The sequence below is a fragment of the Volvox carteri genome, assembly GCF_000143455.1.
Source record: "Volvox carteri f. nagariensis unplaced genomic scaffold VOLCAscaffold_5, whole genome shotgun sequence".
Classification (NCBI taxonomy): Eukaryota; Viridiplantae; Chlorophyta; class Chlorophyceae; order Chlamydomonadales; family Volvocaceae; genus Volvox; species Volvox carteri.
Window position 1 is genome coordinate 1,203,154 of NW_003307548.1, and position 21,495 is coordinate 1,224,648.

At 52.1% G+C, this 21,495-nt stretch overlaps 2 protein-coding genes across 2 annotated transcripts; both read right to left on the minus strand.

The window, feature by feature from the left end:
* Positions 1-4,951: 4,951 nt before the first annotated feature.
* On the minus strand, positions 4,952-11,094 carry VOLCADRAFT_79498 (dihydrolipoamide acetyltransferase). Its single transcript, XM_002947195.1, has 15 exons — positions 10,953-11,094; positions 10,820-10,881; positions 10,694-10,746; positions 10,306-10,623; positions 10,124-10,189; positions 9,934-10,018; positions 9,762-9,844; positions 9,314-9,467; positions 8,731-8,828; positions 8,089-8,331; positions 7,630-7,777; positions 7,277-7,365; positions 6,200-6,274; positions 5,870-5,980; positions 4,952-5,638 (listed from the first exon to the last, which is right to left on the minus strand). Exons 1-15 carry the CDS (start codon positions 11,021-11,023, stop codon positions 5,453-5,455), a joined length of 1,842 nt encoding a protein of 613 aa, XP_002947241.1. The 5' UTR covers positions 11,024-11,094; the 3' UTR covers positions 4,952-5,452.
* A 6,494-nt stretch (positions 11,095-17,588) lies between these two features.
* VOLCADRAFT_103325 (uncharacterized protein) lies at positions 17,589-20,046 on the minus strand (the record flags this gene model as incomplete). Its single annotated transcript, XM_002947196.1, has 8 exons — positions 19,943-20,046; positions 19,785-19,842; positions 19,618-19,695; positions 19,423-19,505; positions 19,148-19,318; positions 18,591-18,856; positions 18,204-18,358; positions 17,589-17,795 (listed from the first exon to the last, which is right to left on the minus strand). Exons 1-8 carry the CDS (start codon positions 19,954-19,956, stop codon positions 17,589-17,591), a joined length of 1,032 nt encoding a protein of 343 aa, XP_002947242.1. The 5' UTR covers positions 19,957-20,046.
* Positions 20,047-21,495: the final 1,449 nt, after the last annotated feature.

Genomic DNA, 21,495 nt, shown 5'->3' on the forward strand with positions numbered 1-21,495 from the left:
AGACCCAGCGTCGGGTTTCTGTCATACGTCGGCAAATCGGTTTCTTCGGCTTCGAGACGACTTTATGTTTCTCATATATGCATTGTTTTGGTGCCCGTTGGGGCCGAGGAGAAGGCTGCATGCCGTACAAGCCTCTTTCTGTTCGTGTTTAGACACAGGAGGCGCACTTCCACAAGCTTACGCCGTTATTGCTGAATGCATGCCCGCATCAACTAAATTAGGTTGCTTGGTCGTAGTCTTGGTCGTATTTTGGCGCGTCAGTATCACAGTATGCTCCCTAGCAAATATGTAAAAATTTCCGCGTCAGTATGCTCTAGAGCGGTATGCTCTGACATGCTCCCTAAACATTTCGTACCATGTCACCTGAAGGCCACTGGGCAGCCCTGCGGAAGACATGCTCTTTATTTACAGCATGTACAAGGATGCCAATAAAACACACAATTGGGATGCCGTCACCAATGTTGTAGCACGTGTTATATGTCTAATACTTTTCCAGCGCGGGCGTCACCAATTGTACGACGCACGGCAAATTTTCATAACTTGTAAAAAGCTAAAAAGGCTAAACGAACAGCTTTATTACTTCTTGAAGAATGATATATTGACGAAAACGCTGGCAAGAGGAGGGAAGGGGAAGGGGAAAAAGGCGAGGGGAAAGGAGAAAGGGGGAGGACGGGGGAAGAAAAGGAAGGGCAGGAAGGGCGAAGGAGAGTGGAAAGAAAAAAATGTTTTGAAGTCCCGTCGGGGAAGTCTGGGGGCCGCAGCCTCCCAGAAAACATTTTGGAGTTTCACCATGCTGCTCAAGCTGGTGATGCGCCTCTCGGGGCTCTTGAAATATAGGGGGGATTGGAATATAGGAAGGGAGGGAGGGAAGGAGGAAGAATCTGCTTATGCCCCGGAACGGCCTTCACTGTCCCACTGTAATAACCACACACACTGGCTTAGCTTTGTGACCGTGAAAATGGTGATCAGGCAAGGCCAAAACATGAACGGTACCGGCGTGTTATGCGCCTTATACCATCACAATATTCGTCACACAAAACGATCTCCGGGCCGTCACCAAATGCAAGAATCGTTGCAAATTTTCAGGACCTTTTTAGGCCGTCCCCAAAATTTCTGTCACCAATTCGTTCGGGCATTACGGTAATCAATGTTTATTTCGGCAACAGGCAGTGGCTACGTGTTTCGCCGATGGCCTCTAACCAGCTTGCGCCATGTCACCTGAAGGCTAGTGGCCAGCCCTCCCTGCGACATGCCCTTCATTTGCATGTTTGCAATCCCGCAACTGGCACGTGGCTTACGCCCAACCTTTGCTCTTGGCCCTCAAAAGACCGCGCGATGTGAAGCGCCTTTCGTCGAGGAAAACATATTCCCTCCAAATTGATAATAATTTCTTGCAATTTTTGCCCATCAAGCTCCCCAATTGGGGAAATTCCCCGGACCTCCACCAGAAGGCCCACCAGCTAAAGCTGACAGGAACTTGCACGTTGTTACTAAACTAGGTCTGTGCTCCAAAAGGAAAAGAAACCGAAATAAAGAAGTGGATGAGCTAATAGCTCATCGTCCATCGGTGCCCGCTCTCGTGAACATAAGAACTTATCCGGCACAATTCGCAAGAAAGGGTGACGTGATTCTACCGAATTCCATCTTTCCGTGGAACTCCCAGAGCTGCAAAACCCGAAGACGGCCCCAAAAGTCAGCAACAACTCGATCCATGGCGCGTCCTGTAAGGGAAGGGCCAGGTATCAGTGCCGGGTCGGACTTCATTGTTGCAGCCTTATATCGCCGCCCGTGCCGAAACCGCGGCAAGAGCCACAACATCCCAAGCACATATTTGCACTGGTTGTGGAGCCAAAGTTGCTCCCGCGACACTGGCGATCCTATTGACAGATCTGGTCCACTACTGTCTGTGCCACCGGACAGTCCCAGAAGTGCTAGCGCGGGGATACAACCCCCAGTGAACCAACTGGGTAACCTCACCAACTAACCACACCCTGCTGGCCTCGACATTCTGAGGTGAATACTTCCCAGCATAGGCAACCCATCAACCCGTGAGACGCCACCACACCTTTTTTTTGTTCATTTTCCAATATATGGGGGACCACAAACGATGGAAGGTCCGTTGCAAAGTAGGAAAAGCCTCACCCGGTACCTCAGCGACGGGCCCCAGGAAGAGGGTTATCGTAGTGTCAGTCAGGCAATCCCGAGCTGTCAATTAATGCGCTTTCCATAAACTTATCACTTGACCAACACGGACACAATGCCACTTCAGTGCTACATTTGCATGGATTTTTTACTAGCAGTGCGAACATGTTAGGGCGAAGGTGTGGTTTATTAGCAGTGCGAACGCCCATGTCTTGACTTTTGCCGGACCTACTTGACCAGCTCGACTCTATTCCCGTATAGTCTACCAAACATGCTATCAGCAACACCGGAAGTGATCGGCATTTGCCATTATCCTTCTAATGCTCCTGCTTTTGAGACTATTTCCTGCTCGTTCCTTAAGCAATATTCTGTGTTGTGCTCGACCGTTTACAATTTCGTGGGGCCGCCCGAAATGTCCAAGGCGCTTTTGGATCCTGCCATCTAGATCCCTCCTCATGCAGTCACCCGAATATCGGTACGAGACAGCAATTGTCACCAGCCCAGCATGCGAAACTTAATCCATGAACTGTAACCTCATCTCCGCGTCGCAGCGGCCAGCCATAATCTCATATCCTAAAAATCAATGTTGGAGAACCGCCCAGGAGTTGATCCCCAGAACCTTATTCTGTTAAATGCAGTGGTGTCACCAGAACACTGGGATTAAGGTTCATCAGCGTACGCTGGCTATTCTCCGGCAATGCTCTGTTACAATCAGCCGAAACAGCAAAGCGCCGGACCCCTCATATCCTATTATGATGTGTGGAACAGGGGGTAATATCTTCGCCCGTGGCAGCTACCCTGCGAAACCCTGAATTCCCTGGTATTTTGGGACACCCTCATCCAGTCACCTTAGTCAACTTCTCAGTGGATCGCGCGGGTTCCGCACCCACCACCAGCATTCAACGGAACCTGCCGTATCGACGACGGCCCAACTCCATTCCTGGTCGGCTCGCAGGTTAACTTAATCTCAGGTCACCACCGTCCATCAACTAGGGCCACTTTACTTTCCACCATCGAACATAGTTTCGATTCTGACAGGTCTCGATCCCATGATCTCCCGGGGGCAGTAATCGTGCCGTACCAGTTGTACCTAACCTGTTACTACTGGCATTACTGTCTAACATTTCGCTTATGTATTTGCGTGGAGTCATCTTTGAACACGCACATAATAATGAGCTTGCTTCACTGGACGGGTCCTTGCTTTGCTCTTGTCAAACCCTTGAGCATCGGGAAGCAGGTCTGTGAGAGTTGTGTATGGCAGACCTTACCCCTTTGCTTGGGTTGTTTTGAGGAGCTCAGATGTTTTAGGTAAGAGAGTGCTCGTAGCTGAATCTATCCATACCCAGTGTTTCTGTTTTCATTTTTGCCCGTCAACTTTCCAGTCCGAACAGAAGAATAGGTTGTCGCTTGAATAAAATTATTCCTTATCTGAAAGCCGCTGGAGGGGCCGGAGGGCCCCCCAGACACCCCGATGAGTTACAGTTTAATTCGTACAATTGCAGGGTTTGGGGAATGTCTAAACACGCACACACCACAATCTCTCCAGAACGGTGTCTCTTACACGCCAGGAAGCGGCGCGCACTTAGGCGCTTTGACAGGATGCCCGGTTGCATGAGGCGACTGCTGTTTCCAAGAGCTTGCAGAGCCCAAGCAAACACATACCAGTTAACCCCTACTCAAGCACTGAAATAGAGTTCGTTCGCCGTCGTTCGTTTTGCATCACGTTGAAAGACATGACTCTCCAGATTGCAAAAAAAATGATGCATAGCAGCAATGAACCGGAACCGCCAAACGCAACCTCCGCGGTTGGTTGCAGCCCTTGCTGTTGACGCTGCACGCTACTTAGCAGTTTATCAGGTACCGGCCTCTACGGCCTCTACGCCGTCTTCATCACTGTCGCTAATTGCTTCAGTGAAGTTAGATTTCTGGTCTTTGGTGACCTGTCACGCTTTGGGAGCATCGGATCAAAATGTTTTGCAGCGTTTGATCCGGTCAGAAACAGTCCGATTCCTCGTTGACTCACGGGTGTGACCTTCCTAACAATATCCATGGCATTGAAGTGCTATGATATGGTTAACATGTTTTAGTATGCCTTCTAGGGGCTTTGGCATGGACAGGCTGTCCAGGACAGCTCTTTTTTGTCTGGAGCAATGAACTTGTACGGTCGGAACACAATGGCATGTTAACCCAGCGACCGCAACCCCAGTTCAACCCCAGAACCCCAGTTAAGTCGGACAGGGCCGACGCGCTCTTGAGACTTGTGCCTAATACCGCGTACCGCGCACCGACATCTGAGAGCAAAGGGAACTGACTATAATACATGATGATGCATGACGTGTTCTACCAAGAATCCGCCGCTTTTCGAGGCCAAATCCTTACCCAGCATCGCTGCTGTTGTCCGCCTGTACGGCCGGCCGCTGGCGCTGCACTTCCTGGGATGATCCACTCTCGGAAGTGATGATAGACGCAAAAAGTGCAAAGGCCTATTGCATTCCCTTCACGCCTTTAGGAAGTTAAACTCGAACCAGGCGAGAAGAGGTTGGCAATCAAGGGTTTGAAGTTGAATATGCACATAGGGATCCCACTTGCTTGGGACATGGCCGATTCAGACGTAGTTGGTGTCAAGGATTGCCGCAAAGACTACGTTGGAAGTCCGCCTCAGACCCTCGAGCAAATAGCAGAAATGGAGCAGGGGTTAGCCAAAGCGGTAGAGTAATAGCAGGGTAGTCGATAAGGATTTGTGCACTATACGTTATTTCCCTAGTCGTCCATTTCTCCGAGTGGTTTGGCCAGCTGGCATCTTTCAGGTGACTCATGGAATTTTCACAAGGATGTACGTACGAGTCACGATAGCTGTTCGTGCCCCGTCCCTTGAAGGAATACCTCCGCAGACCTTACAAATCAGCCCTTCACCCTAACTTAAACTCAAGAAAGTCAGTCCTACATATTTGCTTTGCACGCTACGAAGGCCGTCATGGACTGCCCTTCACAGCACAGGAGCATGACATACACACATGGGATGAACCCGCACATTATGCAAACCAGGAGTTCACTTTTTCAAGCGTCGCACCAAACCGGATGCTCTTTTCAAGCGTCGCACCAAACCGGATGCTCTAAGCATAGATAGGCCTCACATACGGCCTCACATACGGTACATCTAAGCTTACCACCTTTCACGTTCACCTTCCTTTTGTCAGCTGTGGTGCTTATAAGCTTATTAACCCAAAACGCCCACAATTCCGCACACGAGAATCAACCCGTGAAGTAAAGCCAGATGTGCAGCCCGAAACCCCCAGCAGCCAGCGATACCTCAAGCAAACAGTAACAACGGGTTTTCGATCTGTGCCTTGAACGCCACTAGCCACTCCGCGCCCATTGCGCCATCAATTACGCGGTGGTCGCAGCTGAGTGTCGCCAGGATGGTAGGCACCTCCTTGAACACACCATCAACGCGCGCAATGGTGGGCGTCATGGCACCGACTGCCAAGATGGCCGCCTGCACCCAGAGAGCGGACCGGGAATGGACCTAGCTGGTGAGTAGGGCTTAGCCCGCCAGGAAAAGTGAGCCGCTGCGAAATGCTCACCAAAAATCGCTGAGGTGAGCAGCATTAGGGACCAGTGAATGAGTGTCTGCTAAGCGCTATCAAGTTGCATGCGCAGAATGTTTCGGTTCGCGGAGAGTTCGGAAGCACTGGCAGACTTGCTCTGGCAGACTAGCGTTAATTACCTGTGGTGGATTGACAATAGCGGCGAACTGTTTGATGCCGTACATGCCGAGGTTCGAGACCGTGAAGGTACCACCCGCGTAGTCCCCAGGAAGCAGCTTGCCCTCCTTTGCCTGCACGTGGCAGCGGCTGCAAGAGTTGGACCATGCCATCCGGGGGAAAACGCCAGGCATTGCACCTCTGCCAACCACCACAGATACGGTAATGAAAGGGACAGCAGGGCGTCCTGCATCCTGTTCCATAACCCGGACCGCGGCAGTCCATTCATCTCCCTCCCCATTATGCAGCGGCAAACCCAGGTGTAGTAGCCTCCACGACACGCCGCTGCTCACCTTCCCTGCCAGAGCACGGATCTCGGAACTAATTGCACCGAGGCTCTTGAGATCCGCATTCCGCACGATTGGTACCTGCCAGGAAAATATGAAGACGGCAGATCTCAAGACACGCGACCTCTACCAGAAAAGATAGCGCCTTTCCAGTCGGTAAGTTCTCATCCCTTTCTCACCTACACCGTTCCTCATTACCTGGAATTGGCACTTTGGGGCGTCACTAAGTGTTGGACAAGCAAGGTACTAGCCTTTCTTACTAGCTTAGGAACGGAACCCCCCACTAATACGCGCGGTAATGATCTCATAGTGTATTACGCCACCCTTAAATTGCCAGTCGAGAGCATTCTTAAGGTATTTGCCAAGCGGCTTAATGAACGGTGGGAGTGCCCGAATACCTTGGGTGACCCCCAACTTTTCCCCATAGGGATTACCGGAGCCAAGGCTTGTCGCTATATGAACTGGATGGGAGCGGCCCCGCCTAGCGCGTCTCGATTGGTTGGAGCACACTAAAGTGACCATGCCCCAGCGACTACATCATGTGCTCATGCGTTTCCGGTTAGGCTGTTGGGAGTTAAGAGGTTGATAGCCTAATGGGCGTGGGCGCACCGCGCGTACCTGCAGGCTTTGTGACTGTGGAGCGGTTGAAGATGTGTTGCATGTTTTCGATGAATGTCCCGCTTACAAGAGCATACGGGCTAAGTATGATGGTGATCTCGTCTTTAGGGGACGCGGCATGCGAACCATTATGACTGAGGCGCCACCCCTGGCATTGGCCAGGTACCTCTCAGAAATTTGGGAGGCCAGGCACGTCGCGCTGAGGCGCTTCACCCTAAAGCGGACGAGGGAGAATGATGATGACCTCCCGCGTACCCGCATCAATACCAATATAACGTCCATGGCCCCCCGGCTTTTACGGACACACCCGCACTTGTGTGGAGAACTTGTAACTTGTAACATTACACTCCCTCGCCGGTGCAAATCCTTTCTAACTGCGAACCTAGCTATTAGAGGTCAGTTTTGCCTTTAAAATTAGTGTCCTTCACCGGAAAAGATACAAGGCAGTCCTTGGTGCACCTTTACCTGCAGGCCTGATGGTGTTTGCACTGCAATGCTAATGTCGACGTTGTTGTACTGGCGAATGAAGTCGGGAAACCAGCTTGCGTTCACGCCTGCGGCAGAAATCGCAACATGGCCGCTTCTAGGGGCAACTCTCACACGTCAAAATGGGGGTTTAAACAGGCTAGCAATCAAGCATGCGGACTCGCAAAATGAGCGCGCCCGTCCGACAGCTGAAACCATATTAATGGCTTTGACCCTCCTTTTCTCCTATGTTAGCATGACGGCACAAGCCCTTCCCCGCAAACATTACATAAGCCGTAAATTTGGACTCAAATTCAATAATTGGTCAGGCCCAGCCCAACGGACAACATTACCTGGCACTTCCTTGAGAGCCTTGGCTGCGGCCTTGACCACGAAGTCGTTGACGCTCAACTTGGGTGCCACAGCACCGCCCTTACCGCCCTTTTGCCCCGCCGAGTTCAGTGCGTTCAAACGCTCCCGGAGCTGCTGTATTTCTTCAACCTGTGGCGGGATCCGGTCCAACATTCCGTGCATAGCTTGGTCAAATCCAACATTAGCTACCTTCCCGACTAAGACTGAACGGAAGTCAGCCTAACCCATTTAAACAAGATCAGTTCGCGGGTTACAGAACTAACCTCATACAGAGATTTCGACGACTAAAGGCAAACATCTTAAGATTTGTAAAAACTTCAAACGAAAACACGACGGTGTTTGCCTTATTGTGATGAAATATTGCTGAAACTGAAATCCTTGCTTGTTCCCCAAGCTAGCACGAAGCCGAGCCGAAAACATGGCGTCACTTTTTGTCGCACCCTGCACTCCATAGTGAGGTAGTAGTGCGGCACCGTTTGCTTGCTCTCCAGCAGACGCCGAGCCACCACTCTCCGGATCTGGTTATGCGGCAAGTCAACATATGCCGCGGCCGTGTCTGCTTGTGGCGTGGCCGAGCTGACAGCGGCGGGCGCTGCAACCGGTGGAATGGCAGCCGCCGACCCAGTGGCACCGCGCACGTCATCTGCGACTATGCGCCCCACGGAACCGGTGCCAGAAAGCGCCTGCGGATCAGTTTGCGAAGCATCACAACATACAATCACTGCTAAGTCTTAAATCTCATTCCTGGATTTCCACATGGTTTCCTCTGCTCGTTGTCCGCTTGCACTTCGCAGCACTGGTTTCCTATGTGAGCCACTCCAGGTCCATTACACTTTTCAAGGCGGCTGGAGTTGCACACTGCTTGGTCGGGTTGGCATGGCGCAACACTTATGTATAAGCATGCAACCTGCACGGACCGCTATTCATGATTGCACGGGTAGCGACAATACCGTTCTTTCCCCAATTCAGTGTCCCACCCGCGATGTTCTCACGTCTAGCGCCGGGCTAGATGTGAACACGCAGAAGGCACGGTAAGCTAAATCATGACCCTGCAGCGGCTGCTGTAGATGGTAACAACTAACCTCAAGCGCCACGCCCAACTCAGCTGCCAGCTTCCGGGCGTATGGGCTGGCACGTAGCCTGCCTGTGCTGGCCGCGGCCGGAGCCGCAACGTTCGTCTCTGCCGGAATGGAATAACAGCGGGGTTCACGCCGCGACCAACTTAACATCCATGTAGCATACGTGTTGCCTTAACAGCTAAACTTGGAGCAACACAGTACTTGGACGAGTAAACCCGGACGTGTAACCGAGCTCAAGCAGGAAAGCAAACCATCTACAGCACATATCGACACAAATTCTCAGAGTTTGAAATTGCAGGAGGCGACTGTCCCCAACAAAATCCACGAGATCGCCACACAGACGCGTCCGGAAAGTTATTGTACAATCAGTAAGTGCCATCGGTAACAGGGGAGACCATGCATACTAGGTTTTTGGGAACGATTGCGCAGCTGCTAGCATAACATTTGGTGCCCAAGCATCAAGAGCACTGGCAGAATAAGGCTGCATAAGGAACAGCCCCTGGCCTAGTAAATGATGAACTTGCTCGGTGGTAATAGTCCGGACGCCATGCACACACCACGCCCCTGATCCACGTAAACTACCAACCTCCGGTCTCTGGTGGCCTCTGCACCGATACAGCACTGGCCGGTGGCACCTCAGCCTTCGCAGCGGTGGCGGTTGCAGCGGCCGGCGCGGGGGGGGTTTGTTCTCCCGAAGCTGCGTCCGATGCCGTAAAACTGGCAAAGAAAGGGACTGTCTCCTGTGGCGGGCGCGAATAGAACATCCTCAGCTGCCATGTCCTGCTTCATACGCCGACACCGTATGAAAATTGTCCAACCCTAAGACATCCGGGAGAGTTACTTTCTACTACTCTGGGTCAAGAAGGCCCTGCGTGTCATTCAGCACCTCGATATGTATAGTAAAATCTGAACACATCAGAGGACGATAGGAACCCTACGTGACTTCAAATGAAGAACCTGACACATTCCACAGCTGTACTGGGGGCTAGCAAGTCGGGCGATCCCTTATCACCTGTAACCATCAGCGGTCCCACCTTGTCGTCAACAAGCACCAGCGCTGGTCGTCCCACCTCGATGTCCTTTGCACCATCCGGCAGCAGTATGCGGGCCACGAAGCCTAGCAGGGAAATGTAACAGGCAGTCCACATGGTAAGAGGCAGTGATGAGGATACGTCCACATAGCGTGTAAGTAAATAGCTTCCTAACCTTCTTCCTGGCTTTCCCATGAAATTGTAGCCTTATCAGTTTCAACCTCACAATACACGTCGCCAGGAGCGACTGGGTCGCCAACCTGCATAGGCAACGGAATGAAATACGTCAGGTTAGGGAGGTAGCAGGGTAGGGAGTCAAGGGGCCATCAGCATTTCAGCGCCTAAAAGTACAGCACCATGTGCACCTTTTTCTTCCATTCGACGATGTTGCCCTGGCTCATAGTGGGTGAAAGCGCAGGCATGTTGAGAACCTGCAATAGGCTCAAACCACGGGACTTCACCACGCAGCGGGTAACATCGTCGATATTAACCAGCTTGTATCATGCAGCTATCAGAGGCACAGTGCTTTAAGCTAGATCATGCTAACCTGGTGTGGCGGTAAATGGGTGGACTTAGGCAGCTCTGAAGTGGCGGGCTGAGATGCTGCTGCTACCGGTGTTGCAGGCGATGATGCTCCGGGAGAAAAGGATGCCAATCCCGCGACGTCCCCTGCTTCCTCAGCGAGGACCGCCACAGGGGTGCCGACAGCAATATCCTGCGTGCCTTCTGGCACCAGATGCTTCGCCATGAAGCCCTCTTCTTGGGCTTCCCATTCAATCGTAGCCTTATCCGTCTCAACCTCCGCCAGAATCTGTCCAGGTGCAACTTGTTCACCAGGTTGCTTCCGCCACTTCGTGATGTTTCCCTGGTTCGCAGCCCAAACAACCCATGTAAGGCGGTCCTTATGGAGAAAAATGAAAGATTAAAGAGCTCACCTGAGTCATCGTCGGCGAGAGTGATGGCATGTTGAGCACCACGTGAGCAGGGTCTGCATGATCGGCTTGGAGGTAAAACACAGCACCACGTGAAACTGCGCACACTAAGCCTTATCCTCCACTCACATGAAGCGAGAAAGCGTGCATGGCTTGCGCTTGATAACCACGGCAGGCGACCGACAGTAGCCCTGCTCGCGCATGTGTGGCGGCATAAGCAATCATAGCACTGGAAGCTGCAATAACGCTCATCATCACGCACCATGTTAGATTGCTTTCTGTTGTTGCTGCCCGGGCTATCTTTAGCACGAGTCGCTGAGCTCCGGACGACATCCTGTAAAGTAACTGAACAAGACTTTATTCTCCACTCATAATTGGAATAAGCGCCTACGATCATAATCGCATGGAGCAGTATTGTCTTTATTTGCAATCCACCAGCCACTGCTAGTCGTTAGTGCTGTACAGAGGCTTACAAGATAAATTGTCCCATGCATACGCGGCGGAATACTAACAGATATTTCAAAGTTCCAAAGGTCCCAATGCGTCTGTCCCCATTCTGCCCTTAAGGCGCTTACAGGTTTTCATGCTGGCCCTGGGAAGTGGGAACGTCGACTATAATCAACTCCCTGCCATTAGGACCGCCTGCAGAACGTCCTATTGTAAAGTTCGGTGACGGTGGCATTAAAGACAGCTTGTGTCGTTTAGCTCACCGTGGGACGCTCGCTGCGAAGGCAACCATACACAGCAAGACCCGCATTACTCCCCTCTCCATAAACCCCGCATTACTCCCCTCTCTTACTCCCATTATAATCCTTTTGTAAGCTCTGTTTGGTCGGTCGTTAACCTCTAATCTCTGTGGGTTGCCCACGCCAGGGCGCGATACGGCCACACCCACCGTATGTGAGCCGTAACACCAAAGCCAAATACAACACGCGAAAACAACAATATGAAGTGGGTAATGTCGTTCATCAGAGGCAAACCCGCGCGTGGGCAAAAGGGCCTGAAAGGAATAGTTCGGCCACCAGCAGTCAGAGAGGTCAGCTGCTAAAAATAAAGAGCAGTGAGGCCCATTCACTGCCCCTCAAAGCATCAACCCTGTAGGATGTTCAAGCCTAACTATATAAACATTTTCTTACGAGAAACCGAACGGACTGTTCACCCTGCTGCATTAACAGCTCGCTCTTTGCACAACATACAAAGGGAAAGCAATCGCCACCTGAGGGTTGGGGACAGGCAACATACAGAGCGGCGACATCGCTGTCCAGCCAATTCAAGGACGTCCTCCACAGTAACTGCCGTAGCTTCGCCCCGGCCAGCACGGCACGGTAACCACAAATGAAGAGGCGGTTGTTGAGGAGCGGAAGGCGGAAGCCCGTCGCGTGGCAAAATCATGCTCAAGTATGAACAGAACACAGAAGCCAAAAACGACCGGATCTATTCCAGGTATCCAGGTACGCGCATCCAGACCTATTATCCAGCAGTTCCCTTGCCTGCCCACTACATGGACCTGCCCAGTGACCAGCAAGTTACAAGCATTGACCGACTTGAATACCGGAAGTGATTGGCCCCAGTGGCACCGGATCCACAGAGGTGTACCGTCCGGGGTGCTGGCTGAACTGCTACTTGGGCTACGGTGGAGGCTGGGGCTGCTGCGTCTGCTGCTGGTCTGAAGCGAGGAGCTGCTGCGGCTACTCCTGTGGCGGGAGATCCTTGTGGCTGCTGTGGTGCTGCAGCTGCTGTTTGCTGGTGGCAAGTGCATGCTTGCACTGAGGCCATGACCCGCGTCTGCTGTCGGGTCGGGAAACTATGTGACTTGCTAATCGCCACGCGCAGTCCGCAGTACGCGCATGCATAAGCGAACTGGTTCAGCCCAGCAGCGTGACAGCGCGGGCCGCGGACTACTTCATGCTGCAGCTGTTTAGAAGCGTACGAGCGAGCGATGTGATCCACCTCGGGCCGCTGGGCGATGGACCATGTATACAACTGCTGCACATTGGGCAGTGCTGGAATGTGTATGATGGCTAGGCTACATGGAAGGTTACAACCGTTTCCTAAAATGAAAAGGGCGGTACAGCTAAAGTGCGCAAACAAGCTGGCTCCACACCCAAGCCACGCTAAGAAAGGGCGTTAAGCGGCCCAGAGGGAGCAAGACCAACGTCATCAGCACAACACCAGCAGCACTATGCTGAGATTCCCACAACGTTACAGACCCTTCTTCCTGAGACACTGTAGCCGACATGATCTGGTACATAGGAGACACCCAATTGCCATGCTAATAGGACGACTGATCGATGAGAACTGCACCTACGCAAGCGCAGTGGCAACATCCGATGATTGTGCCCCGCTACGCAACTCCTGTCCATCCCCTGCTGCTTGTTGCTGTGAGGCCGCGTCCAGCAGCGCCTGCGAGCACCCCGCAACGCCAGGACACAGGAAAGTGGCGGTCGCTGCATGGTACGGAACGGCGATGACCCAGAGGCCTTAGGCTTATCGTCTTTCCATCTTTCTTTCGAGTCTTTGGTGACAAGGTCTTTCGCAAAACAGAGACAATAAAGCATCTGGCAGTTGCCAGCGTACGTTCTTTATCATGTATGCAGTAAGTAATTGCTCCTCGAGCTGGCCGTGTCTTGCGCTGTGCAGACATGTGCTTTGGCGGAAACTCTGGTGGTCAGGACCAGTCACACGCGCCATAAGTCGTGAATACGAAACCCCAGACAACTGTACACATGCAGCATTTATGTAGCGAATCGTCCGACATGCCTGTCCTAAGACCTGACGGTCATGGCGTCTAACCTCGGTCCACACCGTGCGGATCCAGGAAAGCGCCCTCACCTGCGCCTGGGCCACGACTTGATTGAGCCGGTACCCTTGGCCCAGCAGCGGTAGGGCTGAAACCACCTTCGAGAGAGCATCTGGCGAGCAGCTTGGCAATTTCTCCCGACACGCCAATACTAACTCGTCCAACCACCTGGTACATGTGAAAACAGAACCGGGGCCCCATCATGTCTACGAAACGCGAAGGAACATGGCAGCCACACCGAAGAAGTACACCATGGGAACTCATTAGGATGACGGGAGATACTTATACGCGGGGATTGAGGGCATGCTACATGGTAAGGATATGCACCGTGCCATTTACTTGCACAGCGTCGCATTCCCACTATGACACAGGAACACACTCAGCCTCATGCTGTGTTATTATCGCACGTCTGGCAGCGCTGGGTCATGTATGTGCCACATTTACAAGCAAACCCCCGCCGAGATGCCCAGCTTCACAGCGGTGACCCCCCTTTGCGCAGGCCCACCTATCGGATGGCGGCTTATATTGCCACAGCGCAAGACTCATCGCGCAGTTGGCCAACTCGTCACCAGTGAGCTTTTGCCACGCCCTTGCCAAACTGGCCGCCAACAGCTGAAGCCCGTCTTGAGAGGGCCGTGCGCGCAGGTAGGCCAGAGAGTATGAGATAGTGGCAAGGTCGGATGGCAGGCAGTACCTGAGCCGCGGAAGATGGGTAATGGAAACTTGGTAAAGCGTCTGATGCACGACAAAGACAATGACGATGGCAGTGTTATGTGCGGGTTGGAAAATATTAACCACACCCCACTGCTTGGCTTTCCAAGAGGTTATGCCCGAGAGGAAATTGCCAGGACCGTGTGTTGTCATGAACCGGAACCGCAGTGTGAAATACAGCAACACGTAATTTGGATTACTTAAAAATGGAGTGATGCACAAAGAAGCCTCAGGAAAGCATTAATCCAAGAGTGGTAAATGTGTGCGGCACCCCCCCCCATTTCCTCAATGTCGTTCCAGTAACGCCATCAACGGGATCAGAGATATCAACACTCAATCGACACCACGACCAATAAATTAAATGCTTTTACCGTCGTTTGCTAATGTCCACTCAACCGAAAGGAGATTAGCAAACGACGGTGAAAGCATTCATTTTACTGGTCGTGGAATAATTGCAGAATCTACCGACCAAGAAATGAAGGATTACAAAACTAAAGGACTAAAGAGATATGGCAGAGAATTGCAAAGAACATATTCAGATGTGGAACCAGAAATGGACGCACGGAAATGAGGAAAAGCTACATGTAAAGGAGGGGATAAATAACAACGGGACACTAAGCAATAACCTTTTGTATGCACGTGGGCATACCATAAAAGAGGTTAAAGGCGAAGAATGAGTGCACATAAGGGGATGCGGACAGGCACACGGGAAGGCGCAAATTGGGGTTTTAGAAAAGATACCCGCCGACACAAACGAACCGTGAGCAGCCCGAGTACTGATCAATGGACGGACGGACGGAATTCAATGGTATAGGTGATCACTAGGATAGGGCGCCAATAGAAACTTAGGAATTTAGAGGAAAGAGGAAAGGAATGATGCGTGACAATTGGGGAACGAAGCGGCAAATAGGCTTAAGATGAGGCAGTCGTGGCATCGCACTCAGCAATGCAGGGCCCCTGAGTTGGCCGGGGACGCGGCCATCCTATGCGGCCTGTCGGGGGGCCCGACAGACCCATCCTCGCTCAAATTAGACCAGGCCCCCATTTATCGCCTCCCGAGATCTGCTCCATTCGTACCTAAGCTGCGCCACGAAACTCCGGGTTGCTCCCTCGAGCCACCACTCCGGTGGACGCCAATCGAACTGGGTCAACGCCCACGTGGTGCGCGTCAGGTCTGCTACACGCATAGACGACACGCTGGATCCGGAGCCTGACGCAGATGCGGAGCTGCCAGTCGCGGTGGCCTCGCCACTGTCTCTGCGGCTGCTGCTGCCCGACAGCAGCGGGCCCAGCCAGCTACCCGGATCGGGGCCACCCGTGTAACCCAATGAGGCGAGGCCAAACAGCGTATTGACAGCCTCCAGGTTGTTGAAGTCAGCAGCCTGAGGGAAGGCAGGAACCAGTCTGGGAAGTTAAACACCACTAACCACAGAGTCGTGCAATTATAGGTAAGTCGCGAAAGTCAGATGCTTGGGTAAACTGGCCTGAGCTCATACCAAGCATCAGGTTTCAGCTTTTCTCGTTCGACGGGAACCTTGCGACCGATTAAAGACTATTCTGCTTCATCTCCGCTAACAGTGGCCCAAGGTGTCTGCCCTACTTTCGCCCTCTCCATGGTGCGGGGCGGACCCCACCCAGCCTCATGGCCGTGCGCACACCTGCTTGGCCACCGACTCCGTAAAGGCTGCCAACCAGTTCGGACCCGGCGCGTGGCCCAGGCGGGACAGAGCCCCCACTGTGTTGGACAGCTCTACTGGCTTAAAGCCACCCAGCCTCTTCTCAGTCCTAGAAATGGACAAGTGCGGGGCCGCATTAACGTTGACAACAGAGGGGCGAGTTTGGGCGGTATGGACATGGCCACCGGACGAACAGCCAAAGCGAAGCTAGGTAAGAGACGTGTACCGGGTCCCTACCTGCCAGCAGCGGACAAGGACGAATCTCTGAGGAGGTAAGATACGGGATGGTGGATGGTCCCGAAATATGGAAGGAAAAGCTGGGATAAGACAAACTTTACTGCCAAAGTTGAATAAGTTCTAACTTAATCACACCTTCGCAGGGACGTTGTTATCAGCCCCGGCATGCAGCCCTACACCACACAAAAACTTGTCGCGTGCTGAGAGGGAAACCGACTTCTCAGTGGCCTGCCTGCAAGCCTTGAATAATGACAGAGAAGAAAGGCATACATCGCATAAAACTGCTCCAACAACTTACTCTCACCGACAACGCATCAAACATCCATTAACAGCCACAGCCTCCCAAGCTAGGCCACCTCCATCCTGTGCAAGTAACCCACCCAACATGGCCACCTACCAGAAAACAAATTGCTGCAGCCACTCGTCTCCCGGTGTGTAATTCATACGGGCAAACGCCCACACCATGTTGCTGTACTCCCAACTGTTGAAATTTCCCATAAACTGCGTGCCGGAAGTGAGTTGAAAGCACACATGGCAGCAAGATTAGCAGTTGCCCACGCGGGTACAGTGCGCAAGGGACAGCATGTGTCAACCTCCCCCAAAAGGCGGGAATATAGGGCATCCATAGCCTGCTTAGGGGGGTATGCCGTTGCACTCATCGCTCCATACGTCAAACAATCAGACGCACTAAGCGCCGGTGCCAACTCTGGCATCCTATGTACCTACAACCTGTGGAGGATGAAAAGATGGTCAACATCCAGTCGGTCTGGTCATAACGCTCAGGCCCGAATGTCTTGGTAACTGACTTCGTCATAGGCAGGGGATCCATCTGAAGCCGCAAGCGTATAAAATATAGTTATTGTCGCATTTCAGCAAATTCCTCAAGCAGCTTCCGTAAATATAAGTTCAGCTGAGCAATAATGTTGCGGCATGTTTAGCCTTGCTCTTGGCGCGCTAGACGGACAGGTGGCGCTGGACCCTTCTCGCGACGTCTATGAAGCAGAGCCATCTCAGCCGCCGCACCGCCACAGCAGCAGGTTGGCCGACCAATAATGAGTTCGCGTAGTGATTCGGAACTGGTTTGGGTAGGGGGTGCCACAACGCATCCACGTGTTCAGGAGGGGAACGGGCATCAGTGCATCCCGTTAACCCTTGGGTTTGACAGACAGGTGCCGACCCCTGCCAGTGCCAACTAGTAAAATAGCGACAATAACAAAAGAAGTGGCAAAATTTACCGGCTTGTCCATCGGTAATGATGGCATACCTGTATGGCATTGCTGTGGTGCATTTCGCGACTGTGCGGTTTCTATGCAGGGATTGATGGTGACTATGTTATAATTCAAGACCTTATATGCATTTATCGGCAGACTGAGAAAGGGTAGAGGCCATTGTATGCGGTCAAAGCCCCGAGAAGCCGCTTCCCCAAGAAGGCCAAACGGCGACTAAGGGTAAACCTGCAACCCATATCACTCCCTCAATTAACCTGCTGCGAGCGCGCTGCAAGTGACGCAATAAGCTCGGCATTGAACAACTCCAGGCGTGCAATGGCATACAGGCAGGTGGCCAACTGCTTAGGTCGCAAAACCGGGCACAGCGCGGAGACCCAGCCGTAAAGCGACGCCACGAGTGTCTCAAACTCAGCAGCATCCATGGGGGCGGATGGCCGACCCTCACGGGCCACCTGCGCAAAATGATGAGCGCGTGAAAGGGCGAGTCAAGGGAGTAAGCGGCACCCCTACTCACAAACCATGGCATGTATAGCAAATGCGCCTACGCATCATGGAAAGGCCCAAAATAGGACGTACATGGGTTTTATACGGTTTTATACGGCCTCATCTCCAAAAGCATGCAATTCCCTACAAATTTCAGGAATGAGGAAGCTTGCAGATCCAAGCCTGGATGATAATTAGCGGCTAATGACTGCCTTATCAGGAACACTTAACTTGGATTAGCTTTAAATGTCAGCCGGGAGAAGCACCACACCGGGTATGGTAGCAAAGATGAACTTCGCGACCTTCAATGTTGGGGGAAATTTGCGTGCATCCAAACTTTACCCAGGTGCATCGGCCTGACGGTCCTTTCAGCTCACTTTAAGCAACATAGTTGCGATGTTTTCTGCATCGAGGCTGCTGCCCCGGGACTCTAGGAGTGCCGCGACGCCTCGCCAGCCGGCCACGGCGCGAATAGCGTCATTGTTTGCCTGCCGAGCAGCTAGCGCGTCGGGGCTGAGTGCTTCACGGGGTCCTGCGCTGCCCGGGAAGGCGGAGGAGCACCTTAGTAATGTGCATGGGGACCACGCTTAAGAAAAGCTATGCAAAAGAATAGCAAGTTCGAGGGGCATGTCGTTAGGAAGCAAGAGAGTCGAATTAGTATGGCTTGAAATAATCATAAAGCCTGGTATTAAAAGTTCAAATCTATGCACCGTCCACTTCATATCATCTGCCCTCCTTTTTCATATCCGGCCTAGAGGGCTTACCGCGAAAAGTATGGCGCGCATCGCCTGCTTTTGTCCCGGTAATATTTTCAGCAGCCTCATTGGCAAAGCTGCTCCGGCCCCGGCCATCACCGGCACGCCGAGGTCCTCCAGATCCCTTGAAGCCGTCACGGCGCTCATGCCGTTGTCCTCCTTGCAGGTTGGGCGCAAGTGGCCCCTCACCGGGCTGCTGCTGCTCCCCTTGATCGTATCCATCAGTGGGCCCGCTCGGCCGGCGCTCACCACCGCGAGATCCACGCATGTACCCTCTGCATGTCATGGGATAATGTGAAACATCCGGGGGCGTGGGATGCAGAAACTGCTCACCAGTACGGCCAAGCCTTTGGTTGTTTTCCGTCCCTTTGCCCTGAGAACTCTTTCCGGGACCCCAAGCGTGGGTAGACAAATCGATGCACACCACCCGCGCCACCCTTTAAATAATAGGCACCGGAGTTCCACAGTAAGCAGCTACCCATTAATCCACGCCCGGGCCAGCTGCGATCACCCTTCCAATGGTGCACATGTGAAAGTGTCATCAAAGCTATTGCCCGCCTACGCACCTGCCACCAGCGCCGCCGCCTCGCGGCACGTAGCCACCTCCACGCCCGTAGGCAGCACTCCGTTCCTGCCTTGACGAATAGCCGTAGTCGTTACCATTGATAGTCGCCACCTCCGCACTGCTCGTTTCTCCATATCTAAGCCAGCTAGCTTGCCTCCTCTCGCCATTATCCCTGCTTAGGTGAGGGGCACCGCTCTTTATCATGAAATTTGTCATGCTAGCCACAAGGACAGTGAGGTAACTTAGCCCACAAGTGCTAACTCCCCCATAACTTACCGACTGCCAACGCCCCCCTGCTGTTCTCCAATCCCCTGCCGAGAAAGCAGATCTCTTCCAGGCTGCCCAACGCCGTCGTAGTCCTGTTCACGACAAGGTAGGGTCCTTACGCATATACCTTCTTACAAATTAGTGAGGATGGGGCAACACAAATCCACGTTTGATTGTAATTTTGTTGCAAGACGTCACACTTACATAATAAAAAGCACGCGTGCGGGCGTCCTGCGCTGCGCCTTTCGTCGCGTGGCTCCTCCTTGAGGCTAAGAATGTCAGCTGGAAAAGAGCTAGTTTTAGAGTCTGCAAACAAAAGTGTGTGGCAAGCCGCACACAAGACTTTAGCCACACCATCCTGGCACCCGTACCTTTGAAACAGGGTCCCGGACAGTTTCAGTCCTTGCGGCGTATCGATAGCATCCAAAGCTTCCGAATGTACAAGGGGGCATGCCAAATAGGAAAAACAGGGTCTCAGCAAGCGACGAGCCGCCAGTCGCCTTTCGCTTAACGATAATATTCAGCTTACCGTATATACGGCATTGTTAATGATGCCGTCTGTAGTACCAAGCAGGTCAGGCCCCAAGGGCTTGGGCTAACCTTTTGGGTTCACGCACGACAGGATGGAAGAGCAAATGAACCAAATGGTGATAAACAATATCTTACTCCAAACACGTTAACTTGCAAAGGTAATTGTAACAGGAAGTCAAGATTTGCATTTGTCATGGCCCGTACGAATCTGCGCTTGTTCGTCTAGTCGCATTTGCGCCCTTTTTGACTGGGCCAGAAGATACACAAAAGATACAGAATAGCCACATAGGATATGAGACGCACGAGATACACAACGGATACAAATCAAGGTTTATATATTACAAAAAACAAATTGCCGTTCGCAGTATCAGTATCTCTCTCTTGTGTGTCGGGTCTCGGTGTATGCGTATCAGATACAAGAGAGATTCTCTCTCTTGTGTACCTGTACCTCAAGCCCTTTTATCTCTCAATTTCTTTTTATTTTTCAGTTTGCCGTGCTTGTCATGCAGCTTATATAATTGCTCAATGTGTATCTGTATCTATCTCCGTAACTCTCTCGTTGTATCTATCTGTGTCCCTCTCTGTATCTATCCGTAGACATGTTGCTGTCTACCGTATGTCTTGTTCCTGTGTCATGTCATTACCGAACCAACGCATATCTATTTAGGGATGTAGCCCAGCCACGCGCCTAAGTTGTTCATGGGCCAGGCATTCTATTAGCACATGAGCTTCACATTTTACTTACCTCACACAGCAAACTCCGCCAGTTCGGCACGGGGTTTGCTTCCGGGCTGGCGTTAAGGGGGTCGATACGAGGACGGAAACCGAGAAAATTAATGACGCTCAGCACGGGAATTACATCTGCACAAAAATTCCCATAATCATTCAGTATCCACCTTACAGGCGTTGCCTCTCTATGATGCGTGGCATCCTTAATAAGGCTCGATCTTTTGCTTACCATAAGGAGTTGAGGCCCGCTTGAATATAGGCAGTGGACGATCAAACGTTGCACACAATTATGCTTTGGATTTGCCATCTGGCTGCTATGTACCCGTGCCCGTCCGAAGATGATGCATGGAGTGCGTATTCACGGCGAGCGCCTAAGCTGGAGAGCCTAAACACGGTTTGGCCATTTCAACCATGTTGTCAGAGCGGGGCCCCCTCATCCGTGAGCACCCTTCCGCCTCATTTCCAGCTCTAACGCAGGCAACATCCGTCCACTTCACGTAGCTGTTGGCTGGCTCAAATCCAAACAGCGCAATAAGCTTTGTTACATGGTCCTCTGCATGACTGCGTCCAATGCAGTGTCCAAGACGGTCCAAGCTTTAAGGCTCATCCCTCAGCAGCTCTACTTTCCTCGCCTGCTTAATTTTCCACCTAATATGATTGCAATCTTTTTTTAATAATTGCACTCTTCTTGAATAATTGCACTCTGGAACTAAAGCATCCCCTGTGATTACATAGGTCATAGGCACCGAAGAAACATCCCAGATGATTACACTTCCCAACAAGTTAGGAACAGCGAACAAAGCCTGCCTTGTAAATACCCTA

Excerpts from the sequence above, each read along its gene's own strand:
- VOLCADRAFT_79498 (XM_002947195.1), bottom strand. The coding sequence starts at position 11,023 with ATGTCGTCCGGAGCTCAGCGACTCGTGCTAAAGATAGCCCGGGCAGCA. Across the intron at positions 10,747-10,819 it reads TGCACGCTTTCTCGCTTCAT|ACCCTGCTCACGTGGTGCTC; the intron begins GTGAGTGGAGGA and ends CCGATCATGCAG. Across the intron at positions 9,468-9,761 it reads TGGTGCTTGTTGACGACAAG|GAGACAGTCCCTTTCTTTGC; the intron begins GTGGGACCGCTG and ends CGCCCGCCACAG.